General features: G+C 47.1%; 1 protein-coding gene across 2 annotated transcripts; it reads right to left on the bottom strand.

Annotated features, from left to right (window-relative positions):
• Positions 1 to 1,453: 1,453 nt before the first annotated feature.
• ZNF554 (zinc finger protein 554) lies at positions 1,454 to 17,605 on the bottom strand. Of its 2 annotated transcripts, none has more exons than XM_004464098.5 (7): positions 17,304 to 17,605; positions 10,522 to 10,613; positions 9,044 to 9,083; positions 7,818 to 7,891; positions 5,381 to 5,507; positions 4,470 to 4,661; positions 1,454 to 3,991 (listed from the first exon to the last, which is right to left on the bottom strand). In XM_004464098.5, exons 4-7 carry the CDS (start codon positions 7,848 to 7,850, stop codon positions 2,805 to 2,807), a joined length of 1,539 nt encoding a protein of 512 aa, XP_004464155.2. In that variant the 5' UTR covers positions 7,851 to 7,891; positions 9,044 to 9,083; positions 10,522 to 10,613; positions 17,304 to 17,605; the 3' UTR covers positions 1,454 to 2,804. The 2 variants fall into 2 exon arrangements, with proteins under 2 accessions (XP_004464155.2, XP_058138236.1); XM_058282253.2 differs by having other exon boundaries at positions 4,470 to 4,658.
• Positions 17,606 to 19,610: the final 2,005 nt, after the last annotated feature.

Genomic DNA, 19,610 nt, shown 5'->3' with positions numbered 1-19,610 from the left:
ATAAATCTTTTTTAAAAATTAAGAACTTCAAGACGACAGAAGAGTATTCAACTAATTGCAGGGTCTTTCCTTTTTTGATGCTGTTATTTTCTTTTTCTTTTTCTTTTTCTTTTTTAAAGATTTATTTATTCATTTCTCTCCCCTTCCCCTCACCCCGGTTGTCTGTTCTCTATGTCTATTTGCTGCATCTTCTTTTGTCCGCTTCTGTTGTTGTCAGCGGCACGGGAATCTGTGTTTCCTTTTTCTGCGTCATCTTGTGTTATTTCTCAGCGTGGGCGGCGCCATTCTTAGTCAGGCTGCACTTTCTTTGGTGCTGGGCGGCTCTCCTTACGGGGCGCACTCCTTGCACATGGGGCTCCCCTATGCAGGGACACCCCTTCGTGGCACGGCACTCCTTGCACATATCAGCACCGCGCATGGGCCAGCTCCACACGGGTCAAGGAGGCCCGGGGCTTGAACCGCGGACCTCCCATGTGGTAGATGGACGCCCTAACCACTGGGCCAAGTCCGCTTCCCATCTTTTTCTTTTTTTACAGGGTCTTTCCGAGAGCAGATTCTTGTGTAACTGCACTGGTAGCACACATGCAAAGCCAGACCTGCTCCCTTGCACTGAAATATCTGTTCAGTGAAGACTAAAATCTCATTTGCCTTATTCACAGATACCACACATACTGAAGAGTTCAGGCTCTCTGTTAATAATTGCCGGAAGGAAGGAGAAGTCAAGACTGAAAACAGCATACTCCACAAAACCTCTAAATCAATTGCTCTTAAGAATATGGTGGACGCTATAGATGTTTCCTCCAGGAAACACATCTAAGCACATTTTTCATACAGTCCTACATTTTTCACAGAGCCATTGCAGAAACATATCCATTAGGCTCTACCAAGACCCCAGATAAAAGATCTCTACTTTAAGGAAAGGCAACAAAATTCATGTGAACAGGCCAACTTAGATAAAAGAAAGCCAGACAGGCAACCTGCGTCATTGCCTCTAGGAAAAGATTCAGAAAAAAGTAGGTAACTTCTAGGGAGAATTTCAAACATTCAGCTTCCCTGTATCCCTCCTTGCTCTGTGGCCTGGCAAATATGATATTGGCTTTGTACACATTCTTTGGGTTCAAATCCTGATTCCACTGCTTTCTAGTTGTGTGATCTTGAGCAAGTTACTTTATTTCTGTTTCTTCTTCTGTAATATGGATATATGAAAGTTCACTATTTCATGGTGTTGTCATGAAAGTTAAATGATGAAATAAGCGTAAGTGCTAGACTGGTTTCTGGCATGTATAAACACCAATATTAATGATGATGATCCTTCATATCCACTCCCTTGGTTGCTACTTGGTCTGTGAAGTACATTTCATGCTTAGGACTCTTTGCAGGCCACCAAAAGTTGCTCCACTTCTCTTGTTATCCACAATCCACCCTGACTGATCAATGAAGCTCAACACCTCTCTCAATTTTTGATGTTGTTCAACTTTTATTTAGTGCCAAAATGATCATAGCAATACTGATGAAATGGGGGAAAAAAAAGATAAATAATCACAGATAATTAGGTAACCCTGACAAACTGTTCATATTTTCATATCTCTTTCCAGCTTTTGTCTGTGTGTATACTTTTACTTCATTTTATGGAATTACACATATTATTTTACATCCTTTACTTTTCACATAACACCCAAAGTGCTTTCTGTCTTAACCATGCTCTGTATTGCTAGAGTAAAACATGAGACAAATTAGGAACTAAGTAAGTGACCAACACTAGTGGAATGATTAAGTAAAATATTTGAAATAGAATATTGAAACAAAAATGTTGAACCTAAGACAAAAAGTTGACATGGAATACATTTTGTTTCAACAACTAAATTATTCATAATAATTCTCAGCAAAATTCCATTCCATATTAGTGTTTCCATTTGCCAATCATTTCAAAGAGAATAGAGCTCACTGGATGTAGCTCAGTGGCAACTACTCCTATCAAAAGGCCACTTCTTGGGAAGCGTACATGGCTCAACTGGTAGAGCATCCGCCTACCATATGGAGGGTCCAGGGTTCAATACCCAGGGCCTCCTGACCCATGTGGTGAGCTGGCCCATGCACAGTGCTGCCGTGCACAAGGAGTGCCATGTCATGCAGGGGCATCCCCACATAGGGGTGCCCCACATTCAAGGAGTGCACCCCGCAAGGAGAGCTGCCCCCCGTGAAAAGAGCACAACCTGCCCAGGAGTGGTGCCACATACATGGAGAGCTGATGCAGCAAGATGATGCAACAAGAAGATGCAGTTTCCCAGTGCTGCCTGACAGTGCAAGTGGACACAGAACACACAGCAAAAGGACAAAGAGCAGACAACGTGGGGGGGGGGACAGGGAGAGAAATAAATAAAAATAAATCTTTAAAAAATAATAAATTTTTTTTTTAAAGGCTACTTCTCAAGGGAATTGATGTGGCTCAGGCAGTTGAGTGCCTGCTTCCCACACGGGAGGTCCCAGATTCAGTTCCCAGTGCCTCCTAAACACAAAAACAAACCACAAGCAAACAAACAAAAAAACCAACTCAGGGGAGCCAATGTGGCTCAGTGGTTAAGCGCTATCTTCCCACTTACAAGGTCCCCAGGTTCATTCCCCTGCTCCAGTACCTCAAAAACCAACAACAAAATAGCCACTTCTCAGATCTAGCTCTCAGGGCTTTCTTTCAAGAATGTGACATAAACCTACTTCATTTCAAGTAGTACATCACAACGGCAACATCCAACCATACGTACATGGCAGAGTGCTTACAAAGTGCTTTAGAAGGCAACAAGCAATCTCTAAAATCCAATAATTTGGCTGCTGTGATGGAAAGCTTTCCCACAGTCAATGATTTTGTAGGTTTTCTGACTCGTGTGGGTTTTCTGATGTGTAATAAGTGAAGAGCTCTGGCTGAAGGACTTTCCACATGCGTTACAGCTATACGGTTTCTCCCCAGTGTGAGTTCTCTCATGCCTGACAAGGGAAGACCTCTGGCTGAAGGCTCTTCCACACTCACTGCACTCGTAAGGGTTCTCACCAGTGTGAGTTCGCTCATGTTGATTAAGAGATGAGCGGTCACTGAAGGCTTTCCCACATTCGTTACATTCATAGGGTTTCTCGCCCGTATGCGTTCTCTTGTGCAAAATCAGGTAAGAACTCTGGCAGAAGGATTTCCCACAGTCTTGACATTGATAGGGTTTTTCCCCTGTGTGAATTCTCTGGTGTTGAGTCAGAGATGAAATCCTGTTGAAGGCTTTCCCACATTCACCGCACGTATAGGGCTTCTCTCCAGTATGAGTTCTCAGGTGTCGCGTGAGGGTTGAGCTGTGCGTGAAGGCTCGCCCACACTCCTGACATTCGTACGGTTTCTCTCCTGTATGAATTCGCTGATGTTCACTCAGTGAGTGCCTCCGGTTAAAGACTTTCCCACACTGACGACACGCATAGGGTTTCTCTACAGGATTAATTTTGTTATGTGCAGTAAGAGCCGTATTATAACTACATGTCTTCTCACTTTCAGCATATACGGAAGACTTTCCCCCTGGTTGAGTTATTTCTTGTCGAATAAGTGGACTATTTTGACCAAGGGCTCTTCTCCACTCAATACTTTCACAGAGTCTCTGATCTGCATATTCCATTTGATGACTGTTTAAGAATGAATCAGGTCCCAGACTTTCAATACGTAGGTCACACTCACGGAAATGCTTACTTGTTGAACTTCTCTGTGATGAACCAAGGTTTGAACTCAGATTACAATTTTCCCCAAAATCACACCATGTAGAAGCTCCCTCCTGAGAAAACGCCCTGGCTTGGATGTATGCCATTGGCCTCAACAGCCTTTGCGGATCTTCAAGCTTCCCCTCAAATTGACCACATTCTCCACTTTCTCCACTGAACTTTATGATATTTATACCACCAGGTGGTTCTTCCCCCAAAATGATCTTCTTGTAAGTTGACTTTTGGCTTTGCAGTTCAGTCTCCCAATCTGAAATAAATTGGGGGGGGGCGAGGATGTTTGGAGAAAGAAAATACTATCTTAAGCATGATGGGACAAAAGAGCATTCGGTGTATACAAGGCATATGTGGATTCATGGCCAAATTTCAGCTTTCAATGTGGAGGACGGACAGGAAAAGGAAAGATGGGCAAAGAGTAAGGAGAATAAGGATGATAGAGAGAAGGAATTATTTAAAAATTCACAGAGGAAAAGATAGAACTAAAAACACAGGCACAATGACTTCAATAAGAAAATGGAATTTTCTTTTCTCTGCAACTAAAGAGGGGTAATAGAAAGTAATGAATGGAAAGAGAAAGTTGGTGGAAGTGGAAATGAAGGAATCTGAGAAGGTACAACCAAGTAGCTTTGGTCTTTGGTGGGAGATCTCTGAATAACAGTTTCCAAAGAGTTGACCCCATCCCAGTTAGAGCTCCCACTGGCTATGGTTCATATCTGCCCGGTTCTCACCTAAACGGGAGGCTTGGAGAATTCCTTTATTCCTCATACATGTAGCTTCTCCTTGTTCCAAGTGGAAAGGCACCATTGCTTGAAAGAGTGAATACCACGTCCATGGGCAAAGACTTGTAACCTGAGAAGTTTGAGCAGGATAAAACGTATCCTCCTCCATACCTGTGCCAGTACTTTGATTCTTCACAGCTTCTGAAAGAGACAAGAGTACATCTAAGCGGTAACACATTCACCAAGCTAAAGATTTTATTTTCCTAATTAAAAAGCTATTGATCTTCTGCTACCTGGATGAAACTCTAAGATATCATGTTGAGTGAAATAAGCCAGACCCGAAAGGACAGATATTAAATGACATCACTTACATGAAATAGCTAGAATAAGCATGTTCATAGAGACAGAAGCTAGATTAGAGGTGATCAGAGGCTGGGGAGGGGTAGGGAATGAGGAGTTATTGCTTGATGGGTAGAGAGCTTCTGTTTGGAGCTACAGAAATGTTTTGGTCATGGATGGAGGTGATGATGACACAATACGTGAATGTACAGAGTGTCACTGAATGTACACACAAAAAGTTAAAATGGGAAATTTTGTGGTGTGTATATGCTACCACAATATTTTTCTTTAATTATGGATCTTCACGTGGGCAGAGAAAGCACAAATGCCCTAATGCAGGACCCAAGAGGAAGCAACGAGTTCTTATCAAACCTAAGTTAAGATAAGCATTTCAACAGCAACTCCAACTATCCCTTACTGAAGAAATCAGGCTATTCACTCTTGAGAATCCAGTAGACCGTGAGCTTCAAATGGCAGCAACCACGTCTTTTTCACCAATAAACCCCCAAGTCCCAGCATACAGCAGTTGCTAAATAAATGTGAGGAACTGATGAAAACATGAATTACCATGACGGCCTTACCCAGGGAGAGCAGGTTCCTGCAGGTCTCCAGCATGACATCTCTGTACAGGCATTTTTGGGCAGGGCCCAGGAACGCCCACTCCTCCTGGGAGAAGTCCACCGCCACGTCTTCGAAGGTCACTGATTCCTAAAATAGCACATAGATTCCTGCTCAGGAAGGAACCATCCCAACCCACGCCCACAGGAAGAGGACTAAGGTTGGTGGCACCGGCAAGAGCAGAAAGATCAGGGTTCAAAGCATCTTCTAGTTAGTCTTGGGCATATAATGGACAGACATACAGACACAAGACCCACTGTAAAGAAAGCAAGGATAACCAGCACATAAAGTCTGCTGTGAAATATTTTGGTCCTTTCTGGTGGTTCTAACTTCTGGGAGTGTGAGAATTAGGTTCCCACTTGAGAATTTCCTCCTTCTAATCCTGAAGATCAATAGAATTAAGGCTATGCCACATGCTGGCTAAAGGACTGCAAGTATGTTACTAACCTACCCCATCTGTTGAATGGAAATAAGAGTTTCTACCTGGCAGGGCTGCAGGGAGGGCTAAGTAGATAATGACAGTAATGGCATCTGTTATTGTTATAGGCAGAGAACCTAGAAGAGATACCGAGCTCTCTGTTTGCCTGAACAGACCCTCATCCAAAAGTTTACATTATAATGACTAGTTCTCTTTGCCTCCGTGACTCAGGGCCACAGGTTATAAGGCACTAAGGGGCCAGCACCCTAAGAAGCACAAGCCAGGGGATCAAGGGGTCGCATGACAAGAGTTTGCCCTCTGAGATGGCTGGAAGTTGTATGTACCCCTTGAAAAGTACGTCCTTAAGGCTAATCCATCCACGTGGTTGTGAACCCACTGTAAGTAGGAGCTTTTGGTAAGGAGCATCTTAATTTAAGATGTGACCCACCTCATTCAAGGAGGATTTTAATCCTCTTACTAGAGTCCTTTATTAGAGAATGAAATTCAGACAAAGAGAGAGAAAGCTATGGAAGCAAGAGGCTGGAAGCAACAAAACCCGGAAGAGAAAGGAGAGCCCAGCAGATGCCACCATGTGCCTTGCCAGGTGAGAGAGGTGCCCAGGATCACTGGCAGCCTGTCTCTGGGAAGAAAGCACAGTCCTGATGATGCCTAGATTTGGACATTTTCAGCTTATATGCTAACAAATTCCTGTAGTTAAAAGCCAAAACATTTTATGGTATCTGCTTTCAGCAAGAAAACTAGAACACCCTCCTGAGTAAAGTCCAAGAAGTTCCCATTTTGTATGAACCAAAAAGTGTGAAATAAACCGAGTTCAGTCAATGCCATTTGCTTTCAAAACACTTTAATTAAAATACTTAAAATAGAAATTTTAAAAACAGGGTATGCGCACTAGAAATTAAGAAGACGAATCATGCCAGCCATGGAACTCAGCTGAAAACAGATTTTAAGAGTATGTTTTTTGGGGAAGCAGACTTGGCCCAGTGGTTAGGGCGTCCGTCTACCACATGGGAGGTCTGCAGTTGGTTCAAACCCCGGGTCTCCTTGACCCGTGTGGAGCTGGTCCATGCGCAGTGCTGATGCATGCAAGGAGTGCCATGCCACGCAGGGGTGTCCCCATGTAGGGGAGCCCCACGCGCAAAGAGTGCGCCACATAAGGAGAGCCGCCCAGCGCGAAAGAAAGTGCAGCCTGCCCAGGAATGGTGCTGCACACACGGAGAGCTGACACAATAAGATGACGCAACAAAAAGAGACACAGATTCCCGTGCCGCTGACGACAACAGAAGCGGACAAAGAAACAAGATGCAGCAAATAGACACAGAGAACAGACAACCAGGTTGGGGGGGGGGAGAGAAATAAATAAGATAAATAAATGTTTTAAAAAAAAAAAAGAGTATGTTTTGTGCAGCTACCAACTGGCAAGATGATCTTCACTAATGAAGCAGTAGGACTTGTAGAGATTGGCTCCCTATGTAAATCATCAGCCAGCCTCTCTCGAATGCAATGGATTTAGGATCCATCCTGGTGTTTGAGTTTGGCTTTTAGACATCCAAGAACGTAGCTCTTTCTACAGCAGAATGCAATGAGTCAATGAGATCACAGTCCCAGTCCAACGACTCAACTCCCATGACTTCTGGGGGAAAGACAAATTGGTAGAATCTCTTTGGCCCATCAAAGTTACAAATGCACAGATCCCTAACACAGCACTTGCCCTCGAAAAAAGTGCATCCCACAGATTAACACCAAAATGGTTGGGTGACTAGCAGCGCTTCTCCTTTCAGCATTGTTTGGAAGAGCAAAGACTGGAAAACAATCTAAATGTCCCTCATCCAAGGGCTGGTTTATAAACAAAGATAAGGCCATATAAAGGAATGTTATGCATCAATGAAAATAAAAGAATAATAACTATGCATCGACGTGCTATACTGGGAGTCTTTCAGGAGAAAGAGGAAGTTCCCACATACCTGGGACCAAGGGGGCAGGTATCCAGTAGCCATTCTCTCTTCTTAGGAAAAAGCAGATTCCTGGGCAGTCAGAGCTGGGGGGTGGGGGGAAAAAGGCACAGTAGCAGTTCGATATTATTTATGAATTCCAGAAAAAGATAATTGATTATGTTTGTAAACTGGTCTGTTCCCTTGGGCGCGTTACCCTTTGTATTAAATTCAGAGGTTTCACATTTACTTTATTAAATCAATATTTGGGCTTTGATTCGACGATGTCCTTAGGCCATGTATGGTTGAGTCTCTGCCTCCTTGGTGGAGGTAAAACAGACTCTCACATGGAAGGAAATACACAGAGGAGAAGAACACAGAGGAACAGAGACAGCTCTGTAGACATAGCAGAGGCCCAGGGAGGAGAGGTGAGCCTGACAGCCTACAGCTACAGCTGAGCCCAGAGAGAAACACGCCCCAGGGAGAGAGACGAGCCTTATGTCAGCCTACACCTGAGATTGGAAGCTGGGACCACGGAGCCTTAAGAGGAAGAGGGAGGCAGGTCCCTCGCAGACGTCGCCTGCCATCTTGCATCAACACATGGCAATGGACTTTGGGTGAGAAAGTACATCTTATGGTACCTTGAGTTGGACTCTTTAGGGCCTGCTAACCGTAAGCTTCTACCCCAAATAAATACCCTTTATAAAAGCCAGCGGAGTTCTGGTACTCTCCATTAGCATTCCTTTGGCTAATACAGGGACCTAAAACCAGACCCTGTCCTCAGACACCAGAATCCTCGGTCACCCTCATCCATTTGACATGTCACACACACGTTCGCATGAACACACACCGTGTAGGCAATCGGTAGAAGGCAAGTCCAGGACTGGGGGCCAAAATCGCTCCATTTTTTGGTTCTTCGGTATCTTCCTACCTGCCCACACTTATAAAGCCTACAAGTTCTATTACAAAGAACTTCCCCAACCCAAATTCTAGAAGGTTCCGTGCAGACGCCACAGGGATCTCTACCCTCAGAGCCACCACACCTTGAGTTTCACAGATTCAGAATCTCCCTTCCCACCCGCTGGCCCCTCGGTCTCCTCGGCTCTCGGCCCCCGGCCTTTCTCTCTCTTGGACTCTCTCGTGTCAAATCACTCTGGCTGCAGCAGAAGGATTCGGGTTGGACCTGTCCCCACCCACACATCCCTGATGGGTAATCCACGGCATTGGGTCACTGCGGAAGAAAAGAAAAGGGGACTTACCACGGGCAGTGGGCAGAGCAGTGGCTGCTACCCCAGACACCTGTGAAGGAAACACATGAGCTTGAAACGAGAGAAACAAGCATTTCACGCGTGTCCTCTACGTGTGAGTCCTCGTGCTAAGCATCTCGCATGTATCTCCTTATTACGGGAAGCAGGCGTACGCTTCACATGCCAGGAGGACTCCCTTCCTGTTTGATATTATTTATGAATTGCAAACAGGAGGACTGTGTCTGTAACCTGGGCTGTCCCCCTGGTGTGATCCCCTTTGACTGTATTAGATTCAGAAGAGACGCCTTTGATTAAATTACGTTCAGATTAGGGCTTTGATTCAACCACTTCTTTCGGGTGTAACTCAGGGGTGAGTCTCCACCCCCTAGGTGGGCTACAGAAACAGACACTCAGGAAGACACACGAAAGAAGACGTGGAAAAAGAACTTGGTCATTCGGTCCTGCCACGTGACAGAAAGGAGAAGGCTCCAACAGCTGAAGGCGGGGAAAGAGCCCTACGCAGCTGAGGAAGAGGAAGGCTGAACCCGCGCAGAGATCAGCAAGCATCTTGCTTCGACACGGGGCAGCTGACTTGGAGGAGAAAGGAAGCTCAAGTTGGACTCTTTAAGGCACTGTGACTGTCAGCTTCTACTCCAAATAAATACCCTTTATAAAAGCCAACAGAGGGAAGCAGACTTAGCCCAGTGGTTAGGGCGTCTGTCTACCACATGGGAGGTTCAGGGTTCAAGCCCCGGGCCTCCTTGACCCGTGTGGAGCTGGCCCATGCGCAGTGCTGATGCGCAAGGAGTGCCCTGCCACGCAGGGGTGTCCCCCGCGTAGGGGAGCCCCACGCGCAAGGAGTGCGCCCCGTAAGGAGAGCCACCCAGCGTGAGAGAAAGTGCAGCCTGCCCAGGAGTGGGGCCGCACACACGGACAGCTGACGTGGCAAGATGACGCAACAAAAAGAGACAGATTCCCGGTGCTGCTGATAAGGATAGAAGTGGTCACAGAAGAACACACAGTGAATGGACACTGTGAGGGGTGGGCAGACAACTGGGGGGGTGGGGAAGGGGAGAGGGAAAAAAAAAGCCAACAGAGTCTGGCACTTTGCCTTAGCGCCCCTTGGGCTGACTGATACACTCACCTTCTAAGGAAAGCGCTTCCGGCGGACCTGGGGCTGAGCTGATTCTGGTACCTCCAGATACACGAGAAGCAGTTCTGTGCTTCAGCTCAGAGGGATCTGCAAACTCTACATTAGAATACGGGTTTCCAGGGACAGAGGGGAGGGAGAGCTGGAGCTACTGCTGAGTGGGTACATAACATTTCTGGGGATGATGAAAAATGTTGGTAATGGATGGTGGTGATGGGAGCACAAAATTGTGAATGTAATTAACACCCATGAGTTGTACATTTGAAAATGGTTAAAATGGCAGATTACGTGTTATAGATGTATGTTACTACAATAATTTTCCTGACATCCACACACTCACCTCAAGATGATTTTCCACAGATCCATAGGCTACACTCGTCTCTCCAGATTGCTCATAAACACCTAGAACTGTTTTAAGTACCGTAAAAACACCTGAAAAAAAGAGAGATGAAAATGCAGTGACAATTATATACAACCTGACTTTTATTTTAGGGGAAACAAAGTACACTCATTTGTATCAAATGACACTCATTTGTGTCAAAGTACACTGATTTGTATTATTTGCAGAAAAGCCCCTTTCAATGCCAGCTTCAGGTAGTCACAGCTTTAGGTACAAATTTAGGAGCAAGTCATGACAATTTAAAAATAACTTAAAACAAGTAGTGACAACTCAAAACTAACCCCAAAGAATATACTTAAGCTCAATGCAAAATGGGAGGATTCTAAATAATTCAGTCACTAAAGTAAGTTGGGCATATTATAGATGCTACACAATGTAAGTATATCTCAGTCACATTCTGGTATATTATCGGTCCTACACCAAAGAGAAGAGACCACTTTAGAATTTTGTCACACAGGTTTTACCCAGCTGTTGATTGTGAAGAAGCTGAAATCTGTCTTTATATATCAGACTTGTGGAGCACCTGGAGAAGCCTGCCTGCAGGTTCCTATTTCCTCCCTATCAGGTTTGGTTCTTTTGGTGGCAGGAGTCAGAAATCCAGGCTCAAAATGGTTGAAACGAAAAGGAACCCCACAGAGCAGGGACGGTGGCATTCAGGAGAAGGAAGGAAAGAGACTGGATGCCGCCAAGGTACGGCCAGGCCCCTGCACCCATCACCAGTCAGGTCCACACAGACGGAGCAAACCACAGCCCAAAAGGCACGCGGAAGGAGCCAGGTGAGAAGGGGAGGACACTAAAAGCCAACATGATGGAGCAATTTCCATGAGGCAGACAGTGACTACTCTACGACCGCTGCGTGTACATTCTGGGTTGAATTGTGAACCCTAGAATGACATGTTCACAGGCGAATGGATGTGGCTCAAGCAGCTGAGCACCCGCCTCCCATGCGGGAGGTCCCAGGTTCAGTTCCCGGTGCCTCCTAAAGAAAAAACGAAAACAACAAACAAAACAAACGATAAAACCAACTCAGGGAAGCCGATGTGGCTCACTGGTTGAGCGCCGACTTCCCACGTGTGAAGTCCCGGGTTCAATCCCCTGCCCCCGGTACCTCAAAAAGAAAACAAAGGCACATACTCATAAAGATATAAAAAGATGAGTTTTTAAAAAAGGACATGTTCAAATCCTAACTCCCTATCCCGTGAATATAATTTTACTTGGAAACAGCGTCTTAGGAGATGGGATTAGTTAAGATGAGGCCAGTAGAGTGGACCCTGGCCCAATAGGAACATTGTCCTTACGAGAAGACAAGAGACAGCAGACAATGGAGAGAAGACCGTGGGAAGACGGAGGAGGCCGAGCGAGAAGATGCAGCTTCACACCAAGGAACTCCGAGGACCGACAGCACCCGCCGGGAACCAGCAAGAGGCGAGGACGGAGCTCCCCTAAAGCCTTCAGACGGAGCACGGCCCTGCTAACACTCACTTTCGAGCATCTTCCCTCTGGAACCAGGAGACAATAGGTTTCCCCTGCTTTAGGCCACCGGGTTTGTGGTACGTCACTATGAAAGCGCTAGTGTTTACAACGTGCTGGGCATCCCCCACTTCCCACTGTGTGTGGCTGTATTAGTCACCAAAGGGGCGCTGATGCAAAAGACCAGAAGCCTGCTGGCTTTAGGAGCTTACAACACCAGGCCATAAACATTAGTTCCTTCCCTCACCAAAGTCTGTTTCCACGTGTTGGAGCAAGACGGCTGCCGACGGCTGCCAGGGCTCAGGCTTCCTGGGCTCCTCTCTTTCCAGAGCTTGCTTCTTCCTGGGCTCAGGGTTCCTCTCTTCCTGGGGCTGGCTTCTCTTTCCTCTCTGAGCTGACTTCCCAGGGCTCCAGCAGCAAACACCAACATCAAAACTTCAACATGAAAAACCCTCCAACTCTGTCCTTTGCCATGTCTCCTATCTGTGAGTCCTCAGCAAGGGGTGGGGACTCAGCGTCCTACTGACACAAGAGGTTTACCTGACTACTTAATCAAGCAAACCTCTGAATCCAATGTAATCTAATATGCCCTGAAGAAAAGATCAGTTTACAAACCTAATCCAATATTTCTTTTTAGACTTCATCAATATCAAACTGCTACAGTAGGGACCCTTCTCCGCTCTTGGGGACTTGAAACTGCAGACATGGTGATGTGTTGAGGATCTCCAGTCTCCTCTCTACGTAAGTTCTCTCCTGCCCTGCTGTGGCTCATGGTGGGACCCTCCTCCTTCCTAGCTGCTGCCAGAGACCCTGCTAGACCCCCTCATGCACCCAGGTCTGCAATCCCTGCTTCAGGATGTCCTTTTTCAATGCTTTGACCAATGAAACTCAACCCTTCTCCATTAGAGAGGCCCAGTGAGGACTTGAGTGGAGGCAAAAATGAAAGAAATCACAGGGATGTCTGGGCATAAGCATGACAGACCCTTGTACCTCAACGTGGCAGGTCAGGAGCACAGTGCAAAGCTATAAGCCAAGATCTCTCTACCACAGCACCGTTGACATCTGGGGCCAGATGAGTCTTCGTTGTCTGATGCCAAAAAGTAAAGGTTGAGTAGCTGAGGTTCCAATTTCACTGGGCACCTCTATTTTACTTGACAACTCTATAGGGGAACTCTTTCCTGCTCCAGGGTCTCCTTCCACGCGTGCCCTGTAGCTGCCCTCTCCCCAGGTCTTTACACAGAGCTCCCCTCTCTCTGGAGGATTCTCAGCCACGCTACCCTGCCAAGGTCTCTATCGCTGAAGGCAGAGCGATCCCCCAGCCTCGGGTCGCTGGGGTAGGATAGGCAGGGAACAGCCACATGCCAAGATGTTCTCTCCTCCAGCCCTGGGGTCTCCGGTCCTGGTAGGAGAGCGTCTCCTCTCCAGGGCCTGTGGCTCCAGGGCCCGATTTTCCTGCCAGGCCAGGACTTGGGGACCAAAAGGCAGTGTTGCCATTACTTCGGGGGTCGCCTGCTCCACCCCAGCTCCCAGCACTCCTGCCCAACTGTGGCCATTTGATGTGTGTGTGTGTCCTTGCTTCCTGCCTGAGTCCCTCACTACGCCACAGACACCATGACAGCAAGGGCTGTGTCTTCCTGGTTGTGCCAAACCTCCAGGGCCCAGCGCAGCTTAGTGGATATGTGCTGAATGAAGGTAGAAATCGGCCACACTGTTTAGCAGAGCTTCATTCATAACTGACAAACACTGGGAGAAACCAAGAAGCCTTCGAGAGGGGAATGGATCCACAAATTGTGCGGTGTACCCACACAATGGAATGGTGTCCGGTGATCAAAAGAAATGAGCCATCAGATGGAGGGATTGTATGCGGATGACGGAGTAGGAAGCCACAGGAACTGACCCCTCCACCAAAGCAACTATTGAACGGGCAGGAACTAACTGAATCAGCCACGGTGGAACTCTGGAGTCTAATGGGACACTTGCAGAGAGGAGCTGGCTGAAGACTGGTGAGTTTCAGGGAACATGTAAAATAATAATTAAATTCTATGAAAATGGGTACACAATGTATAACCTGACACATTACCAAGGGGGAGGGATGGAGATGCATAGGAATAGAAATAGAGAATTGATAGGCAATAGCGGTCTTTGAAAATATCAATAACGTTGACAAACCTTCAGCCGGACTGACAAAAACAAGAAATGATGGAAATAACTAAAATCAGAACTGAAAGTGAGGGCATTACTACTAACCTTAAAGAAATAAAAAGGACTATAAAAAAATACTGTGAACAAATGTACACCAACAACAGATAACCTAAATAAAATGGACAAATTACTAGAAACACATAAATTACCTAATCTAACTCAGGAAGAAATAGAAAAATATCAACAGACCAATAACAACTAAAAAGATTCAATCAGTAATCAAAAACCTCCTAACAAAATCCAAACCCAGATAGCTTCACTAGTGAACTCTATTAACATTTAAAGAAAAATTAATTCCAATCTTTCTCAAACACTTTCAAGAACTAGAAAACATTTTATGAGGCCAGTATTACTCTAATACTAAAACCAGATAAAGACAGCACAAGAAAGAAAACTGTAAACCAACATCCCATGTGAATACAAATGTAAAAATCCTTAATAAAATATTGGCAAACTGGACCCAAGAGCTTATTAAAAGGATTACAAACCAGGGCCAAGTGGGGCTTATTCCAGGAATGCAAGGATGGTTTAAAATAAGAAATTCAATGTAAAACACACAGTAGTAGAATAAAAGAAAAGAACAAAAAGATGATCTCAATTGTTGATGCAGAAAAGGCATTTGACAAGATCAAGCACACCTTTCTTTTTCTTATGATTTATTTTATTTCTCCCACCCCCCGCCCCATCATTTTTTTGTACTAGCTGTCTGCTCTCTGTTCGTCTTCTTTTTAGGACGCACTGGGAACTGAACCCAGGACCTCCCATATGGGAGGGAGGTACCCAATCACGTCAGCTACCTCTGCCCCCAAGCACCCCTTCTTGATTAAAAAAAAAAATAAGTTTAGAAAACTAGGAATAGAAACTTCCTCAACATGATAAAGGTCACATATGAAAAACCCACAGCTAACATCAAATAGAAGGATGCCTGCTGTCACCACTGTTACTCAACACTGCACTGGAACCAGAGCATATAGGCAATCAACCAACCAATCAATAAATGGAATCCAAATTGGAAAGGAAGATGTAAAACTTGCCCTACAGCACAATCCTATACATAGAATGTTCTGGAAATAGATAGTGGTGAAGGTTACACAACACTGTCAATGTGCTTTACATCACTGAATTGTAAACTAAAATGGGTTTATATTTTGTATATTTTACAGTAATTATTTTAAAAAGGAAATGAGTTATCAAGCCAGGAAAAGACAAGGAGGACCCTTAACCACACATTGCTCAGTAAAGGAAGCTATTCTGAAAATACCACATACTGGTATGATTGCACCTATAGGGCATTTTGGAAAAGGCAGCAATATAGAAAAGAGTAAAAAGATCAGTGGTGTCCAGGGGGTTGGAGGTGGGAGGGAGAGCACAGGGGTTTTTTAGGGCAGTGAAACTATTATGTATGATATTGTAATGGCAGATACATGACACTACGCGTTTGTCAACAGACACGAGAGTGAACCCTCGTGGCCTGTGGTTAATAATAAATGTAGGGAAGTGGATTTGGCTCAACAGACAGCACATCCGCCTACCACACGGGAGGTCCAGGGTGCAAACCCAGGGTCTTCTGACCTGTGTGGAGCTGGCCCATGCGCAGTGCTGATGCGCCCAACGAGTGCCGTGCCACACAAGGGTGTCCCCCGCATAGGGGAGCCCCATGTGCAAGGAGTGTGCCCCGTAAGGAGAGCTGCCCAGCGTGAAAAAAGTGCAGCCTGCCCAGGAATGGCACCACACACATGGAGAGCTGACACAGCAATATGACACAACAAAAAGAGACACAGATTCCTGGCGCCGCTGACAAGAACATAAGCAGACACAAGAACACACAGCGAATGGACACAGAGAGCAGACAACTGAGGGGGGGAGGGGAAGGGAAGGGGAGAGAAATAAATTTAAAATAATAATAATAATAAATGTATTGGGGGAAGTAGATGTAGCTCAGTGGTTGAGCAGCTGCCTCCCATACACGAGGTCCCGGGTTCAATACCCAGTACCTCCTTAAAAAATAATCATAACAACGTATTGATATTGGTTCATCACTGGTAAGAGAAATGAAGGGCATTAACAGTGGCATGGGTAATTTTGAGTTGCATATACGTTACAATAAAAAAACATAATTAATAGGGGAAACCGTATTGGGGGTGAGATATATGGGAACTCTAGTGTATTTTCTGTACACCTAAAGCTGCTCTAAAAAAATAAATAAATAAAGCCTTTTCTTATAAAGGGCGCAGGGGGGAGATTCTGGGGTGTTAACTGTCATGAAGTTGAGCCTGGCTCCATCCTGGGCAGCAGCGAATGCCCAGGTCTGCCGGGGCTGGAGGCAAACGCTGGGGGTCAGCGGGAGGGTGGGGGGCTGACCTGGGCAGCTGCCAGCAGCACAGCCCCCACCCCAAGAGCAGCTACCAGGACTCTCCCCAGACACCGCCGAGGATTCCCTGGGGGAGCATCGTCCCCATTTGAGAACCGCTGGGTTCAGGGACTCCCCTGAAACACTGCCCCCGTGCCATCTGGCCTGCTGACGCCCCAGGAGGGTGCACACACTTAAATACTCACACTGAGCAGGGAGGGAGGGAGCAGGTGAACCCCGGAGCCGGGGGGACCCCGTGGTTTACGTGGCCTCGCCCGTCGGGAATTTATTCCGGCGCCCAGTGGAGCTAGGGGTGGAACTCGGGTTTTTTTCCATTAACGCGGCCTTCCCACCTCGCCCGGGTGGATTTGGGGCCGGATCGCGCCCTGGGCGCTGCGGGACCTCCACCCGCTCGAGGCCAGTGGCACATACACTCCCACCCCTGGGAGAATCAAAAACGCTCCCAGTGGAGGGAAATAAATGCAAAATCAATCTTTAAAAAAATAGTAATTTTTACAAAGGAAAGGCCAGCCTCAGGGCAGCCGCCTGGCTCTCCGAGCCCATGTGCTCGCCCCTCACCTGACGGGGAAGCCACCCCGGGGGCACGGCCCCAGGCCACCCCTCCCCAGCTCCACCGTCCACCCTGCGCGCCGGGTGGGGCGGGGCCTGCGAGGGTTCGAGTCCCGGCCTCGCCTCTTACCGCGGTGCGCTCCTGGGCCGGGGGCCCGGTCCCTCTGCGCTTCGGCCACCTGGGTGGCCGGTGCGGGTGGTGACCGGGGCGCGGGGGCCAGGTGCAGCGAGGGGACCCCTGGGGACGCGCTCATCGCAGGTCGCCGATTGTTGCGACTCTTTTCATTGCCTGCACGTTCCGGGGCTCCCCGTCCCCAGCCCCCGGCGCCCGCGGGCGCTCTGCTCCCCCCGCCCCTCTGCGGGGTGAGCGGACCCCCGAGAGCTCAGCCTCGCAGCCCCCGAGGCGCTCGCAAGACGAGGATTCGGCAGTGCGCCTGCGCGCCGCGAGCCTGCGAACTACAAGTCCCAGAAGGCGCCGGGGCGCGGGGAGCCCGGAGCCCGCGGGCGGCGCGTTCGCTTACAGCGCCCTCTGCCGGCGGGGCGGTGTTTCCGCAGGCCCTGCGGCTGCGCGAACCCTGGCCCTGCTTTCGGGGGGCACAGCTTCTGCGCCCAAACGCCCGCCAGCGAGCCCAGCGCAGTGCGGGCGTTCGCTGAGCCTGTGTTTCAGTCCCGGCCCAGGTCGGTTCCTGGCAATTTAACCACCGGCTCTGAACCTCCTGGAGCCGCGGCTGAGAAATGGAACCTGTGGGAAGTCGGTGAGAAAAAGTGACTTAGAGCGATGTCTGAGCTATAAAGGTTTTCCAGAATAAAAATGAGAATACTAATATTAATTTGTATATTATATATAATAAAGACAACGGTTTTCCGTTAAAATAATTTTATACATCACATAATCATTATATAGTATAATAGGATGGTTCTATATATATGGTTATTATTATTATCACTCCTATTGGGCCAAGCCATGATATGTGTTGTCTCTCTCTCCCGCAATATGATCTGGTTCTCTTTCTCCCTCTCGATCTCTCTACGTAACACTCTAACAGCATGTTTTCTAGCAGAGAAGAAGTGGGATCCACGGAAAATGCAGAGTCTGAGAATGCTTCCTCCCTTACAATTTGGCCTCCACTGATGATCTGTCGGCGTTGGAGATAGTATTTTTGTGTAATATGTAATTATAAATGCTGTGCTGGTGACTCTATCATATGATCCACAGGTGCTCAGGCAAAATGGAGGGGGATCCTTCCCCCAGAGTTACATTTCATTTGTTTAGCCTCGATCAAGAGTCCAGTCTTCAAGTGGCTCTAGTTTAAATCCATTTAAGTAGAATAAACCTTAGGAGGGAGGCTCTTATGGTTGGGTGAAATTGTGTGCCCCGTGGTCCAAGCAGGACTCAAGAGTAAACATTATGTGTTGAACAATTTTCCAGCCCAACACTAAAATCTGATTTTTCCAGTCTTACCCATGAGGTGAATGATGGGCTGACGTCCAGATTTCCCTCTTTGGAACCCAAGGACGTGCTCTCCCTGTGCTGCTCTCTCAGTGCTGCTGAGTGACAGTCCTCAACCGGCAGCCCCTGCTGAGACCAGCTCCGCAACGGGTCACACGAAGGCAAGGCGACGCAGAACTGAAGAAACACAAGGACAGAAAGAAAGACACAGGAGAGGAAACAAAGATGGGACCAGGGGGCTTCACAGCTTTTGAAACCGACAGCCTCGACCCTAGTTTCCCCATCGGATTTATTTGAAAGCTAAGGAGCAGCTGTGGGCTACGGAAAGTAACTTGTAACATCTACAATAGGGTAATTTACAGTAACAGGAAGCAGCAAATAGGTAAGCCAGTTCCCACAGCACATCCCCCTTTTGTTTTCAGGAAGCGATGAAGGCAGATGGGGTGGTTTCTTACAGCCTCATACCCTGAAGAGCTCGTTGTGTGCTTATCGTTTAAGTAACGATGTCAAATCAGAAAGCAGCATTTTATACATAATCCATAACTGCAGCAGATTATACACACTTTCAACTAGTAATGACTTTTTTCTCATGGGCCTAAGATTTCCTACCAGCAAGGCTATATAGGCCAGTACTCAATCAAAAATGACCTCATTTTCCAGTTTGTATAGTTTTGAGGCACAGGCAATGAGGAATTATTGCTACTTCCCCATTTGGGGCTGTGGGGCAGCTGAAGTTTATACACAATTTCACTGCCTTCCTTGGTCCTGCTCTTGGCATCTTCACTGGACCTGGGGCCACAACTCAGTGTTGAATTAGCTCAGTCCATTGCTGTGAGGACCCATTTTCCAGGCAGAAAACAATAGCTGGCTTGGTATGAGTCCTGATGTCGTGTCTGCAGCAGTGAGAGCACAGCCTGCCCTTCCCAACAGCAGGAGGGGACCGATGTCACAGTCACTGAAGTGAGCGTGAAGGACACCCATGGGTGA

Source organism: Dasypus novemcinctus, chromosome 19 (genome assembly GCF_030445035.2).
Source record: "Dasypus novemcinctus isolate mDasNov1 chromosome 19, mDasNov1.1.hap2, whole genome shotgun sequence".
Lineage (NCBI taxonomy): Eukaryota > Metazoa > Chordata > Mammalia > Cingulata > Dasypodidae > Dasypus > Dasypus novemcinctus.
Note: the sequence above shows the minus strand (reverse complement) of the source record. Positions and strands in the feature narration are given on the sequence as shown.

Coding starts and splice junctions, on each gene's coding strand:
- ZNF554 (XM_004464098.5), bottom strand. CDS start 7,850: ATGGCTACTGGATACCTGCCCCCTTGGTCCCAG. Junction 4,662..5,380: donor CAGGAACCTGCTCTCCCTGG/GTAAGGCCGTCA, acceptor TGTCTCTTTCAG/AAGCTGTGAAGAATCAAAGT. Junction 3,992..4,469: donor TCTCCAAGCCTCCCGTTTAG/GTGAGAACCGGG, acceptor AATTTATTTCAG/ATTGGGAGACTGAACTGCAA.